The sequence below is a fragment of the Mustela lutreola genome, chromosome 17 (genome assembly GCF_030435805.1).
Source record: "Mustela lutreola isolate mMusLut2 chromosome 17, mMusLut2.pri, whole genome shotgun sequence".
NCBI classification, from domain to species: domain Eukaryota; kingdom Metazoa; phylum Chordata; class Mammalia; order Carnivora; family Mustelidae; genus Mustela; species Mustela lutreola.
In genome coordinates this window covers 8938841-8953131 of record NC_081306.1, presented here as the reverse complement: position 1 = coordinate 8953131, position 14291 = coordinate 8938841, and the positions used below count along the sequence as shown (strand labels likewise).

Sequence of the window (14291 nt, the reverse complement as noted above, 5' to 3'; positions counted from 1 at the left end):
CTCTCTGTCAAATAAATAAGGAAAAAATTTAAAAAAAAAAAAAAAAAAAAAAGGTGTGTTATCCTGATACTGGCACTTTGTCCTCATTAGATTTAACCCCTGGTGTTACTTAACAAGCAAATATGTGAATAATCGTCTGCTTTCCTCCACTGCAAGACTATCTGCTCCATGAAATCTTACCTATCTTGTCCAACATATGCCTACCATGTGGGTGCTCAGGAAATGTTGAATGAACGAGTGGTAATCACACAATAATAATGGTTGATAATTCCTAATAATATCCATACGTATATATAAAATGGTACAAATGCTCTCATTTTATGGACATAATTCCTAAGGAACCCTGCTATTCGGAAGCAAGTCCTGTAGTAGGTTTTAAATACTTGGGGAACCTGGGTGGCTCATTCGGTTAAGCGTCTGCCTTCGGCTTAGGTCATGATCCCGGGGTCCTGGGATCGAGCCCTGCATCAGGCTTCCTACTTGGCAGGAAGCCTGCTTCTCCCTCTCCCCTGTCTCTCTCTCTCTCTCTCTCAAATGGATAACATCTTTAAGAAAAGTAAAAATAAATACTTTATTTTCATAGTCTTAGATAAAAGAAAGTAGGTGAGATTCAAACAGAGGCCGACGTGCATAGACCTGTTGAAAGAAGCTGTTGTGCTGGTTCAATCCATGAGGACCTTGAAGCAGCACGGAGGAGAGGGAGGCCACGGCCTGCTGAGTGTGGTGACAGCCACCAGCCACCGTGGACCATCACTGCCATCGGAGGAGGCTGGGACAGTAGTGTGGAGGAGGAGAGAATATTTTATCCTCCTCCTGGAGAGTAACAAGTGGCTTGCGATGAAGAAAAATGGCCTCCATCCACTTACCAAGTCTCTGGGGTCCGTGCTCAAGGTTGTATTTACCAGTTCCATTGGCAGACCGTCTTCTGAAGGATACATCCAGTATGACTGTTTTCTCCAGACCTCGCGGCCTCTCTGGTGATCAGAGACAGAGCAGAGTTCACCGGTGGGCAGGGGGCATGAAGCTTGTCACGCACATGCGTGGTCCCAACATGCATGGTCCATCTCCCTTAGGGAGTATTAGGGCCTGGGATGGATAGAACCCACAGAAAAGGAGCAGGGGAGACCCCCCCGTAAGTGTGCGCAACTCTTTATGTTAGTAAATGTCTCCAATACGCCTCCTCCTGCCAGCATTTCTTGGCCATTTTTTAATGCAAAAGCCACCGTGCCCAGCCTTGCGCCAAACAGGAAGGTACTTAAAGAGACGGCATGCTCGTAGGGGAGGGCCTGTCGGTTTACACGTAGACAAGGCAGCTGCTGATAGACGTCGTGCAAGATGTTCCTAAAACGTGCAAGAGAATTGGAGAGAGAGAGAGGACACTTGGCTTGGGAGAGCAAAAAAAAAAAAAAAGAAAGAAAGAAAGAAAAGAAAAGAAAAAACTTCATAAAAGGTGGCATTGAAGAGCCTCAACGGGAGGACGTCTCTACGCTCAAATGAGGCAGAAGGCTGAGGCAGCCGTGGGGGCAGAGGCTTGGTGGCTGGAAGCACAGCGCATCTAGAAGCAACGAACAGGAGATGAAGTTCGGAGGATGGTTTGGGGCGAGACCCGAACCCGTGGCAAAGCCGTTCTAGTCCCACTCGGCACGTGGCGTTTGCTAGGTCGTTTGTGTTCGTTTTGCAGATGATAAGGCTAAGGTTCCAGAGTGTCACAGGGCTGGCCCAGGAGGGTCCAGCTCATAAGTGGCCCCATGGGACTTCCCATGCTCTTTCTACCCCCGGGCTTCCACGAGGTTACGGTAGCTCCTGTCAACCACGATACAAAGTGTGATTTCTGGCCCTGGGTGCCTGTGGTTGCCGGCGGCCAATTATTAGAGACTGAATGTCTGCTAAGCTTATGTAGAAAACAGAGAACCAGGATTTAGATGAGAGAGAGACTTCTTCCTTTCTGCTCGGGGGAACTCCGGACCTAATCTCCACAGAGACACCTTCACGGTCTCCCGTGAGCCGCCGCGGGGATTTGAAAAAAGTGTGTCGACCGTGCATTACCCCAAAGACAGGAGTCAGGTATGTGGACGGCTCATGGGAACTGAGAAGTCATTTCTGGGACCACAGTGGACTTTTCACAATGCGTCGATACTCCATGAATTGAGGGGGACCTTCTGCATAAAGCAGAGGGCAGGACCAAGGTTAGATTCAGCCATCACTGATAACCAGTAAGCATTCGTGGATGAAGTATGTACTTGTTTCTAGGCACTCATATTTTTAAAATATGATATTTTAAAAAATCTTACCCTGTGTATATATTAGAAAAATAACGGCCCCTTAAATCCTCCAGCTTAACCGCTCTAATAACAGTCCATTTCGGAAACACGCTTTAGTAAGAAGCAGCATTAGGGGCGCCTGGGTGGCTCAGTGGGTTAAGCCGCTGCCTTCGGCTCGGGTCATGATCTCAGGGTCCTGGGATCGAGTCCCGCATCGGGCTCTCTGCTCGGCAGGGAGCCTGCTTCCCTCTCTCTCTCTCGCTGCCTGCCTCTCCATCTACTTGTGATTTCTCTCTGTCAAATAAATAAATAAATAAATCTTAAAAAAAAAAAAAAAAAAAAAGAAGCAGCATTAAATCTCTGTTGGTAAGAACTCGGCCATTTGGACCACGAGGCTTTACTGGAAGGCACTCCCCCCACTCCCCCTTGGTGGTGGTGCATCCTGATGACAGACGGTTCAGCCCGCCATAACAGAAACCCCATAGACTGCGTGGCTTCAGTGATGGACACATGTTGCTCACAGTTCAGGAGGCTATAATTCCCAGATGAAGCCAGAGCAGATTCAGTGTCTGGTGAGGACTCGTTGGTTCATAGACTGCCATCTTCTCACTGTGTGCTCGTGTGTGGAAGGGGTGAGAACGTTCTCTGGGGCCTTTCTTACAAGGGCACTAATCCCGTTCATGAGGGCTCCACCCCCATGATCTCACCACTACGAAGTCCCATCTTCTAATACCATTTTGAGGAGCAGGTAGGATTTCAGTAGACGAATTTAGGGGTGACATTAACATTAAATCCAAAGTACAAAGTTTGAGGTGTCGTGGGCCATGTCCCACGTTGCTTCAGTAGTGCTGATAGAACTCGAGAGAGTAGAGCCAGAATCTCGATTTAATCCAGTAGATTCAGGGGATGCGAGGGGACTCATTCACCCCCTTGTGACGTCTTGTCCTAAGACATTATGATGATGCCTTTCCTAGAGCTCCCTGGCCTCGGAGCTCTCCGTCTCCGTTGTCCAGGAAGGCACGTGATTTCTCTGAGGTCTCTTTGGGAGTGCAGCAAATTGTTTCTGAGCTCTCCTTTAACCCTGGGAGTTTATGACTCCGAAGAATAGTAAAGATTTCCGTTAGCCCTGAGCTAATGGGTTCTTGAAAAAAACCAAACACCGCCTCTGAAGGTGGGTTATCGCTTCTTGACTGTCTCTTACGATTCATGTACTGAGTCCAGTTTTGCTATGACAACACCAGGGATACAAGAATGACCTTACTCTCAGACGTGACAGTTCCAGTCTGAGTTTATGTCCTCTCGAACGGAGGGTGACTGGGGTACTATCCTGTTAATCATTGAAAAACAGTTGAAAAACAGACGGACCTGGACATTATTTTTATTTCTTAATGATTTTTATTTTTAAAAAATGTTACCTCGTGCTCATTTGAAAAAATTCTCACAAAGGAAGGTACAACTTAATGTAAAAAGCCTCAAAATAAAAGTCACCAGTAATGTTTCCTCCCTTCCTTTTTTTTTTTTTTTTTAAATATTTTTATTTATTTGACATACAGAGATCACAGTAGGCAGGGAGGCAGGCTCCCTGCAGAGCAGAGAGCCTGATGCAGGGCTCGATTCCAGGACCCTGGGATCGTGACCTGAGCCAAAGGCAGAGGCTTTAACCCACTGAGCCACCCCAGGTGCCCTCTGATTTCCAAATTTCTGTCTTGTATGGTGTAGTTTAATACATGTAAGGTGGCACCTGGGGATTCATATAAATTCGTATAAATGACCGCTTAGTGAGAACTGATTGATTCATGTATTATAAAATCCATCCTTCTACTAAGTGTATAATTGATCCGGCTTTAGGGCATTCCCAGAGTTGTGCAGCAGTTGCCACTAATTCCAGAACAATTTCACCACCCCAAAAGGAAACCCTAGATCCCTTAAATAGTCACTCCGTGTTCCCCTTCTTCCAAGTCCAGGCCGGTTCCAATCTGCTTTGTGTTTCTGGATTTGCCTCTGCTTACTATTTCCTAAAAATGCAGTCTTACAATACAGGTCTTTTTGCGATCGACCCCTTTCACTTCGCATCCCAGTTTCGAGGTTCGTCCTACCAGAGCCCGGATGTGCGTGTAGGTAGCAGCCACGCACAGTGGGAGGAGCTGCCACGTCCTGCAGAGTGACTGTACCATGAAACCATCCCATTGGCGATAGTGAGCCTGGGAACCTATATTTTTTGCAAGGCGTCTGATGATTCTTACAACAAAGGAGTGTTAGGAAACTGGCTCTGAGGGGAGCGCAGTCCCTCTTCCTGTGAGCCCGGATGGTGGCTGGGTCTACCCTCTGCCAGTAGCCCACGGTGCTGGAGGACACATTGATCCCTGCGCAGCAAACAGCAGAACACCGTTCTGCAGAGGGTCAGCACCCCAAGAAGGGTCTCCAACAGAAGCAGTGCTCGGGTGGGGCCAGCCAGGTCTGGGTGGCATCTTTTTCTTTTCTTTTCTTTTCTTTTTCTTTTTCTTTTTCTTTTCTTTTTCTTTTTCTTTTTCTTTTTCTTTTTCTTTTTCTTTTTCTTTTTCTTTTTCTTTTTCTTTTTCTTTTTCTTTTTCTTTTTCTTTTTCTTTTTCTTTTTCTTTTTCTTTTTCTTTTTCTTTTTCTTTTTCTTTTTCTTTTTCTTTTTCTTTTTCTTTTTCTTTTTCTTTTTCTTTTTCTTTTTCTTTTTCTTTTTCTTTTTCTTTTTCTTTTTCTTTTTCTTTTTCTTTTTCTTTTTCTTTTTCTTTTTCTTTTTCTTTTTCTTTTTCTTTTTCTTTTTCTTTTTCTTTTTCTTTTTCTTTTTCTTTTTCTTTTTCTTTTTCTTTTTCTTTTTCTTTTTCTTTTTCTTTTTCTTTTTCTTTTTCTTTTTCTTTTTCTTTTTCTTTTTCTTTTTCTTTTTCTTTTTCTTTTTCTTTTTCTTTTTCTTTTTCTTTTTCTTTTTCTTTTTCTTTTTCTTTTTCTTTTTCTTTTTCTTTTTCTTTTTCTTTTTCTTTTTCTTTTTCTTTTTCTTTTTCTTTTTCTTTTTCTTTTTCTTTTCTTTTCTTTTCTTTTCTTTTCTTTTCTTTTCTTTTCTTCTTTTTTTTTTTGTAAGTGGATTGTGGAAAAGAAGCCTGGTGGTTCTTCATGAAACCTCAGAAGATTCAGGTAGAAAAAGATACAGCGTGGAGAAGCTGGTCCGTATACCTGCTTTTTCCTTTCCCCAGTGAAACAGGAATGAATAATAGTCTTTGTGGATGGGAATCTGATTTCTCCTTTTTGTGTAGGTCTTGGAAACAAAACTAGGGCGCCTGGGTGGCTCAGTCGGTTAAGCATCTGACTCTTGATCGAGCTCGGTGTCTGGCTCTGCGCTTAGCTGGGGGTCTGCTGAATGCGTGTGCATGCTCTCTCTTTCTATCTCCCCTCCCTTTCCTTCTTTCTGTACCCTCCCCGCTGCCCCCTCCCCTCTGCTTGCGTGTACTCTCTCTCTAAAATAAATAGATAGGGCGCCTGGGTGGCTCAGTGGGTTAAGCCGCTGCCTTCGGCTCAGGTCATGATCTCAGGGTCCTGGGATCGAGGCCCGCATCGGGCTCTCTGCTCAGCGGGGAGCCTGCTTCCCTCTCTCTCTCTCTGCCTGCCTCTCCATCTACTTGTGATTTCTCTCTGTCAAATAAATAAATAAAATCTTTAAAAAAAAAAAATAAAATAAATAAAATAAAATAAAATAAATAGATAAATCTTTAAAAAAAAAAAAAAAAAAAAAAAGCACATCTAGCCCATTTTATCTTGGATTGTCTTCCAGGGCTTTTAATAGCCACAAAAGTGTTCTACAGTATTGATGAGGTTATTCTGAACTCCGGGAGGAAAAACTGTTTTCACATACAGTAGGATTGGAGCCCTAATTACTAAGTCAGAATTGAGAAGTCTCCTAGATAAGATTTTATATGTGGAGTAAGTCTTCTGAGGATAGAAACAAAAATCTGCTTTGGAACAGTCTGGAACATTGCCTGCCCCAGCCCCTAAATAACTGTTTATTTTAGCCCTCTCCTTTGCAATGGGAACCGAGTGGGGGCATTCGCGAGGAACAGAGCGCCGGGCGCAAAGCTGCTCTCCCTTTAATGAGGCATAATAATAGGCACTTTTCTCGGGGCCACTTGGTAACAAACACATAAATAGAATAAATAAACGGCCTTTCAAGTTGTTCTGAGCAGAATTTTCGTTTCCGCTAAGAGAGGCTCTTCACCTCGTACATTATGGACTTCATGTTTTCATCCGAAAGCAATTCCTATAGAGCCATGGGGACAGAGAGCTTTTCCCGCAGAAGGAAGAGAGCCAGACCCGGTGGGGTCCAGGCCTGCCTGAGCTTAAAGGGGGTAGCGTCCGTGGTGGATTCGGCTCTGTTTCTTTTTCGTGTAGTGAGGTTACATCTCAGTGTCGTGAAGCGCATCACGGTAAGCAGTTCTCAGCGTGCAGTTCCCTGGCTTCAGGTGCACTGGCAGTGCTGGACAGCCCTCACCCCTATCCATTTCCAGAACGTTTTCATCATCCCAAACCGACTGAAAAGCACATCCATGAAACAGTGACTATTTCCCTCTCCCCATTCTGCTTTCTGCTCTACGAACTCGACTCTGCCTCCCAGAAGCGCAATCCTATGCGTGTGTCCCCTTGTGTGACCTATTTCATTCAGCATGATGGTTTCCAGTGCGTGCATGTCGGAGCCCGGGTCAGAATTTCCTTCCTTTTCAGGCTGAACGCTGTTCGTGGCTTGCTTCTCTGTCCATCCGCTGGTGGACATTAGGGTTGTTGCTGCCCTTTGGCTCTTGTGACTAGTGCTTCCGTGAGCGCTCTTGTACACATGCCTGTTGGAGTCCCTGCTTTCATTTCTTTGGAGGGTACCCCCTTGGACGTGGAACTGCGGGGGCAGGTGCTAAATCTGTGTCCACTTCCTAAGGAGCCTCCAAACCATTTCCTACAGCGGCTGCGCAGTTTCACGCTCCCACCAGTGGGGCGCCAGCATTCCAGTTTCTCCACATCTCCGCCAGCACTCGGTTTTCCACGGTGCCCGTCCTGTTGTCTCCCAGGGATGAAATCTCACTGTGGCTTTGATTCGCATGTTTCTAATAATCATTGATGTTGGGCATCCGTTCACCTGCTTGTTGACCTACTTGACTGTTTTCTTTGGAGAAATGTCTGTTTGGGTCCTTTGCCCATCGTTAATCAGGTTACCTGTTCTGCTGTTGCTGGAGAATGTCTTCATGTTTTCTAGATATAAACCCCCTATCAGATCGATGATTTGCAGGCTCATATATATATATGTATATATATATATATATGTATATACATATATATATACGTATATATATATATGTATATATATATGTATATATATGCACACTAAGCAATACAATCAAATTGGCATAAAAAAAAATATATATATATATACATATATATATATATGTATATATGTATATATATATATATTTTTTTTTTTATGCCAATTTGATTGTATTGCTTAGTGTGCATGATGGACTTGACCGACCCTGGGCTACTTGAACCTGGCCACTCACTTTCTGAGCCTGTTTCCTCATGTGGGATGTGGACACGGAAATCATTGCGCCTTCCCCATAGGACAGTCGAGGACTAAGAATACAGACTACTTGACGGCAGGGCCTAGGAGTCTCCATGGTTCCCTCGAATGCTGCCTTTTACTCCTCTTGGTACCTGCGACAGGAGAACCTGCAGCCTCTGCGTCTGTCTGCCAGAGTCGGTGTCAGGTGTCTTTTCCCAGAGGTCCTTTATCTAATCTCTTTCTGTCCAGCAAGATCGATGTTGGCTGCTTCGTGTCTCCCCACCCCCCAGGACCAAAGGACACAACAGGCTCTGAGTAAGTAGGTGTTAAGTCCCATAATCACGTCCGTCGCACACCGATGTTGACTCTTCCCCCTTCTCTGTGCTCACAGTGCCTGTTCACCGCCTGGTGAATGTGGTAGGTGTGTGAGTTCCATTTGGGAGAGACAGCTTGGGAAGGAAGTTTCTGGAAAGCTCTGAGAGAGCTGCCTTTGCTTTTGTTGTTGTCTTTTTTTTTTTTTTTTTTTTTTTTTTTTGCTTTGAAGAAGGAAGACCTTTCTACCGCCCCTGGCTGTAGACGCAGACTCTTCTCATTAAGCACAGGTCTTGGTGCCAGGAGGGAGGCGTTTGTTGCCGCATGTGCCGCTCTGGGGTGCTGCGTGGGGTTCCGGTGGGAGTTCAGGATGCTGTGTGCCAGCGCCGTGTCCTCTCCGCATCGTTGGAAGTCGTTTCGCCGTGGAAGTGTATTTATTTGGACCATGCAAACGTTTGATCTTATTGGGTAGTTTAAGATTTCTCTTGTCAGGTCGATGTTCGGTCTGTTTTGTCCTTGAGGCTTTTTCTCATGGTGAATGCTTTGGCAGTTCTAGAAAGAACTCTTTCTGCCTCCCTCAGCCCCCACCTCCAGCCCTTCCTCTCTCTGCCCTCCTGTTCCTGCCTCCCCCCTGGCTCCTCCACTTTCCACCCCGCTCTCTGCTTCCTCTCTCCTTGCCTTGCTTTCTCTCATCCTTTGAGGTCTTCTGGTTTGACGGTATACTAAATATTTTTAAAAACATCTTCATCTCCCTGGGGCGCCTGGGTGGCTCAGTGGGTTAAAGCCTCTGCCTTCAGCTCGGGTCATGATCTCAGGGTCCTGGGATCGAGCCCCGCATCTGCTTCCCCCTCTCTCTCTGCCTGCCTCTCTGCCTACTTGTGATCTCTGCCTGTCAAATGGATAAATAAAATCTTTAAACAAGAAATAAATAAATAACTTCATCTCCCAAGTGATTCTCTGGAATGATTCACCTCGTCAGAAATCTCTAAAGCTGCGTGCGCGTGCCTGTGTGTGCATGTGTGTGTGCACGTATGTGTGTGTGTGTCCATGTGTGGATTGCTTCAGATGTCTCAGTTATTTCTTTAACAAATCCAGGGCGTGCTAGTGTAGACAGAGCCCGGAGTCGGCGCCCCGCTCTGCCTCCAGGATGGGAACCTCGGTGTACCCAGGACGCTGATGTAGGACCGGGCACTTGTCCTTCCACATCTTGCTTCCCATCTGGGAACTGGGCCCCGGGGCTGTGCTTTCGCACGCGGGGCACAGGAGGCTTCTGGGAACCAGTCCAGATTGAGCCCTCAGTCCCCGCAGCTGTGACTTCTGTAAAAATTTGCCACTTGCTTATTTCACTTCGTTATTAAAGCCCATTTGTGGTTCTTTGAGCTGAGCTGCTCAGTGAGGGGGGAAGGAGAGAGGGGGATTTGGGAGGGGACAGCAGTGCCCTCTCAGCTGAATGTTCAACAAGTCAGTTAAGGTTGCAGAAACCCTCTTGTAGGACCTGCCTGCTGTGTGGGGCCCTCCGCGTGGCCTGACTTCCACGGAACTCTCAGGACGGGCCTGCAGGCCCGGAGAAGAAGAATACAGAACCTGAATGTTTCAGAGTTCTCATACATGGACTTTTCTTCTGTCTTCCAGCTGATGCCTTTTTCAAAGCCGCCATAAGCCTTATTCCAGAAGTTCCCAAGATGATCAATATTGATGGGAAGATGCGACCGTCGGAATCCTTCCTTCTGGAATTCCTCTGCAATTTCTTTTCTACGTTATTAATAGTTCCGGTACGTTTCGCCAGAAGAGCTATAGGTGATGTCCTTCTTTGATCGGCTTTCTACCTCTTCCCCCAAAACAGGGCTCATGATCCCAAGATCCGACATGCTCTGTTGACCAAGCCAGTGAGGTGCCCCTGAATTACTCGGTGTATTTTCCGTTCATTTTGTGTCCTGGGTGTATTAGTTGTGGTTCTCCAGGCGGTCTGGGGTGCCACTTCCTGGTTAAGGGCTCAGGTCTGGGGACCGAGATGCTGAGGTTAGAATCCCGGCTCCTGCACCTTCCAGCTCTGCAGGCTCGGGTGATTGTGTCACATGACAGGGCTGCCGTCTTCTCATCTGGGAAATGGGATTAGTGATCGTGTCTCCATCTCTGGGTTGTTGGGAGGATTAAGGGAGTAGGTCTGTCTATGTGATGAGAACAGCGGGCACACACTCGGCCCCTTAAAAGGTGATGGTGACGGTCTTTTGGCAGCAAGTACTAGAAACCAAAACAAGGTCGCCGGGGTCCAAGGGGACGCTGTTGGAAGCGTGCTGGGGTTTCTTGCGGGGCGTACTGCCGAGCAGTGAGTCTTGGGCTGGCAGGAATCAAGGCTTCTCTCCAGACGCAGTGCCAGGACCCGCACTCTGGCAGGGGTTCTTACTTGGGGTCTGCGTACTCCCTGAGGGTCTGGCAGGGGCAACCGTGATTTAAGATGAGAAGAAAAAAGTTCTCGTTTTTACAAATCTCAGTGAATAAACGTAGCCGTTGGCTCCGCTGTGAGCTATGGAGGCAGCAAGCCCCAGTAGTAGTGACATAGCTGGGACTTTGTCACCAGAGGAATCAGCCACATGTTCATATCACATTTCAGGTGTGGCCCATTTCAGACGATGGCTAATTTAATGTCTTTACCAGGAAGTAATAGAACACGATATGACAAATACGTTGAAAAATATTTTGACAAGTATATTTTAGCATAATTGGTTTCCTTTGTCGTCTTACATATTTTATTTTCTTCATTAGAAAACTGTATTCTGAGGAGCCCATGGCCTTCACCAGGCTGAGACAGGGCCAGGCACGAAACAGACTGGCTCCTGGTAGAGCCACATGTATGTAGGAATCCGGAATCCTTGTTAAAATAGACATTCTTGGGAACCCCATTCCAGAAAGGCTCACTCAAGAGGTTGGGATTGGCCCCTGAGTCAGCATTTTTTTAATATAATTTTTATTTTTTTATTAACATATAATGTATTGTTAGCCCCCAGGGGTACAGGCCTGTGAATTGCCAGGTTTACACACTTCACAGCCTGAGTCAGCATTTTTGAAAGCCCCTGAGTAAGTCAGGGCTGGACGGTCCTAGGACCACTTTGACAGGAAGTAACTCTGCTCTCAGGAGTACAGGCTGCCTTTTGGGGGTGACGCAAGTGTTCTAAAATTGATCATGGTGACAGTTGCACATCTCTGTGAATATACGCACCATCACTGCTGTGTGCATTTTGAGGGGCTGAACTGTCCAGCGTTCGAATGGTCTCTCGGAGGAGCCGAGGAGACAAAAAGATGGCTCCGTTTCCAAGTGTCCCAGCTGAGGTCCCAAGTGCTCCAGAGAGAGGATGGCGTGGTCAGGAGGGAGAGCTCGATGCTTGACTCCACTGTTTCCAGATCACTTTCTTAGTGGAATCACGTTCTCTTTTTTGGGTAGTCCAGTTGTCAAGTGAGGGGACCGACAATGATCCGAGTTTCTAAGGAGCCAGCTGATGGATGTCACCACTCATTGGTTAATTGGGCTGCATTTTCCGTCTGCATGTGGTGTTTTCTTCAAAATCACTGGAGCCTGGACAAAAGCCTGTGCTTGGAGTCAGAAACTTGAGGGCAGTTTGACCCAGTGACTCAGCAGCCCTGAGTCGCTCTGGGAAAGTTGTCTGACTCGTCAGAGCCTCACTCGTCTCCTGTATGAAATGTCATCGGAATGCCCACCTGGCAGGGCTGCTGGGAGGTTGAATGAAACAACTGATCTGAAAGCACTTTGGGACCCAGAAGTTCTGTCCCTGGGGTCGCGCACTGATGACCAGCGGATGGAAGCCAGCCCACAGACAGGCTTTTTTGGCCACATAATGATGGAAAACATTTGGAATGAATTACCCACATTTAAAAATTGGTAGATCACAGAAAACCCCAGATTTTCGACTCCTCTAGAAAAATCAGATCCTGCGGTGGGGGGGCCTACATTCTCCGACCTGGCCACTTTGCCTCAGCTTGGGAGCAGCCTCCCCATTTTGGGGGGCGGGTGGGAGGCATGTGCCCTCCCTGCAGTTCCCGTGGGTACCTCTGGACCCACTGAACCCATTTCTGTTGCTTTCCTGGCCCCGTAGGCATTTGCGGGAATGTTCCCAGGGTCTCAGCGGATTTTCTTGTTCCCGGTGTCAGCGGGCAGGCTTTTGCTGGGGTTTAGTAAAGATAATGAGATGAAGACTAGCCCCAGTGTGCCTGCTCACTCGGTGTAATTCCTGCATGGGGGGGACTCCCTGTGCCTTTCCCACGTAGGTCACCCCAGAGCTGGGGAGCCCGTGCAGCTTGCCCGAGGCCGCGCAGCTGGTGAGCGGCAGAGTTGGGATTTGAACCCAGGTCTGTGCGGCTGCCGAGCCCGTCCTGCACCCTCTGAGCGTGAAACATTTTCAGTGCACTTGATCTGCTCGAGGCTGAGCCTTAGCAGCTGTCCGTCCCTCCCCTGGGACACAGCTAACTGCGGGCGGGCTTGGAGGTGCCTGATGTTCAGGCTGAAAAGCTGAGGTTGAATGCTGTGTGGGCTCCCGGGCCCGAGGATGGGCCGCCCCTGAGGCACGTGTGTTGTGAGGCGCTTTCGCGTGGAGACGACCCCTGTATCCCACTTAGACCTGGTTCACAGCATATCCTTTCATGTCGCAGCTTTTAATGTTTAATTTTTTGCATTTAATTTTATTGTTGTAAAGACCTTTAAACTGAGATCCACCTACCCTCTGAGCACATATTTAAGTGTATGATACGGTCTTACTGACTACAGGCTCAGTATTGTACAGAGATCTCTAGAATATTCGTCCTGCTTAATTGAACCATGAAGCCCCTTGATGAGTAGCTCCCGATGTCCCCCCCGGACCTCCAGCACCACCATCCTATCCTTTGGTCCTGTCATTGTTGCGGACGGCCTTATAGAAGCAGAATCATGAGTATTTGTCTTTCTGTGGTTGGCTTATTTCACTTGGCCTGAGAGCCTCTGAGTTTCATCCATCTTGGCATCATTTTACAACATTTCCTTCTTTTTTAAGGCTGAATAACAATCCCTCGTATATCACATTTTCTTTTTTTTTAATTATTTTTATTAACGTATAATGTATTATTTGCCCCAGGCGTACAGGTCTGTGAATCCTCAGGCTTACACACTTCACAGCTCTCACCATAGCGCATACCCTCCCCAGTGTCCATAACCCCTCCCCCTTCTCCCAACCCCCCTCCCCCCAGCAACTCTTCGTTTGTTTCATGAGATTAAGAGTCTCTTATGGTTTGTCTCCCTCCCGATCCCATCTTGTTTCATTTTTTCTTTCCCTACCCCCCAACCCCCTGCCCTGCTTCTCACATTCCTCATATCAGGGAGATCATAGGATAATTGTCTTTCTCTGACTGACTTATTTCGCTCAGCATGATACGCTCTAGTTCCATCCATGCCATTGCAAGTGGCAAGATTTTGTTTCTTTTTTTAAATTTTTAATTTTTTTAAATAGATTTTATTCATTTATTTGACAGAGATCACAAGTAGGCAGAGAGTGAGAGGGAGAGAAGCAGGCTCCCTGCTGAGCAGAGAGCCCAATGCGGGGCTCGATCCCAGGACCCTGGGACCAAGACCCGAGCCAAAGGCAGAGGCCTCAACCCACTGAGCCACCCAGGCACCCCAAGATTTTGTTTCTTTTGATGGCTGTATAGTATTCCAGTGTGTGTGTGTGTGTGTGTGTGTGTGTGTGTGTGTGTGTGTGTATAGCACATCTTCTTTATCCATTCATCTATCGATGGACATCTAGGTTCTTTCCATAGTTTGGCTATTGTGAACATTGCTGCTATAAACATTTGGATGCATGTGCCCCTTCGGATCCCTACATTTGTATCTTTAGGGTAAATACCCAGTAGTGCCATTCCTGGGTCCTAGGGTAGCTCTATTTTCAACTATTTGAGGAATCTCCATGCTGTTTTCCAGAGTGGCTGCACCAGCTTGCATTCCCACCAACAGTGTAGGAGGGTTTCCCTTTCTCCGCATACTCGCCAGCATCTGTTGTTTCCTGGCTGGTTAATTTTAGCCATTCTGACTGGTGTGAGGTGGTATCTCACTGTGGTTTGATTCGTATTTGCCTGATGCCGAGTGATGTGATGTGATGTGATGATGATGCCGAGCACTA

General features: G+C 46.9%; 1 protein-coding gene across 2 annotated transcripts in view; it reads left to right on the top strand.

Moving 5' to 3' along the window:
- The window catches only part of VPS35L (VPS35 endosomal protein sorting factor like), a 118308-nt gene that overhangs the window by 86008 nt on the left and 18009 nt on the right, over nt 1-14291 (top strand). For both annotated transcript variants that reach the window (XM_059154298.1, XM_059154299.1), the window contains exon 27: nt 9766-9905. In XM_059154298.1, the coding sequence (XP_059010281.1) occupies nt 9766-9905 (140 nt within the window). The remainder of the gene's footprint in view (nt 1-9765; nt 9906-14291) is intronic.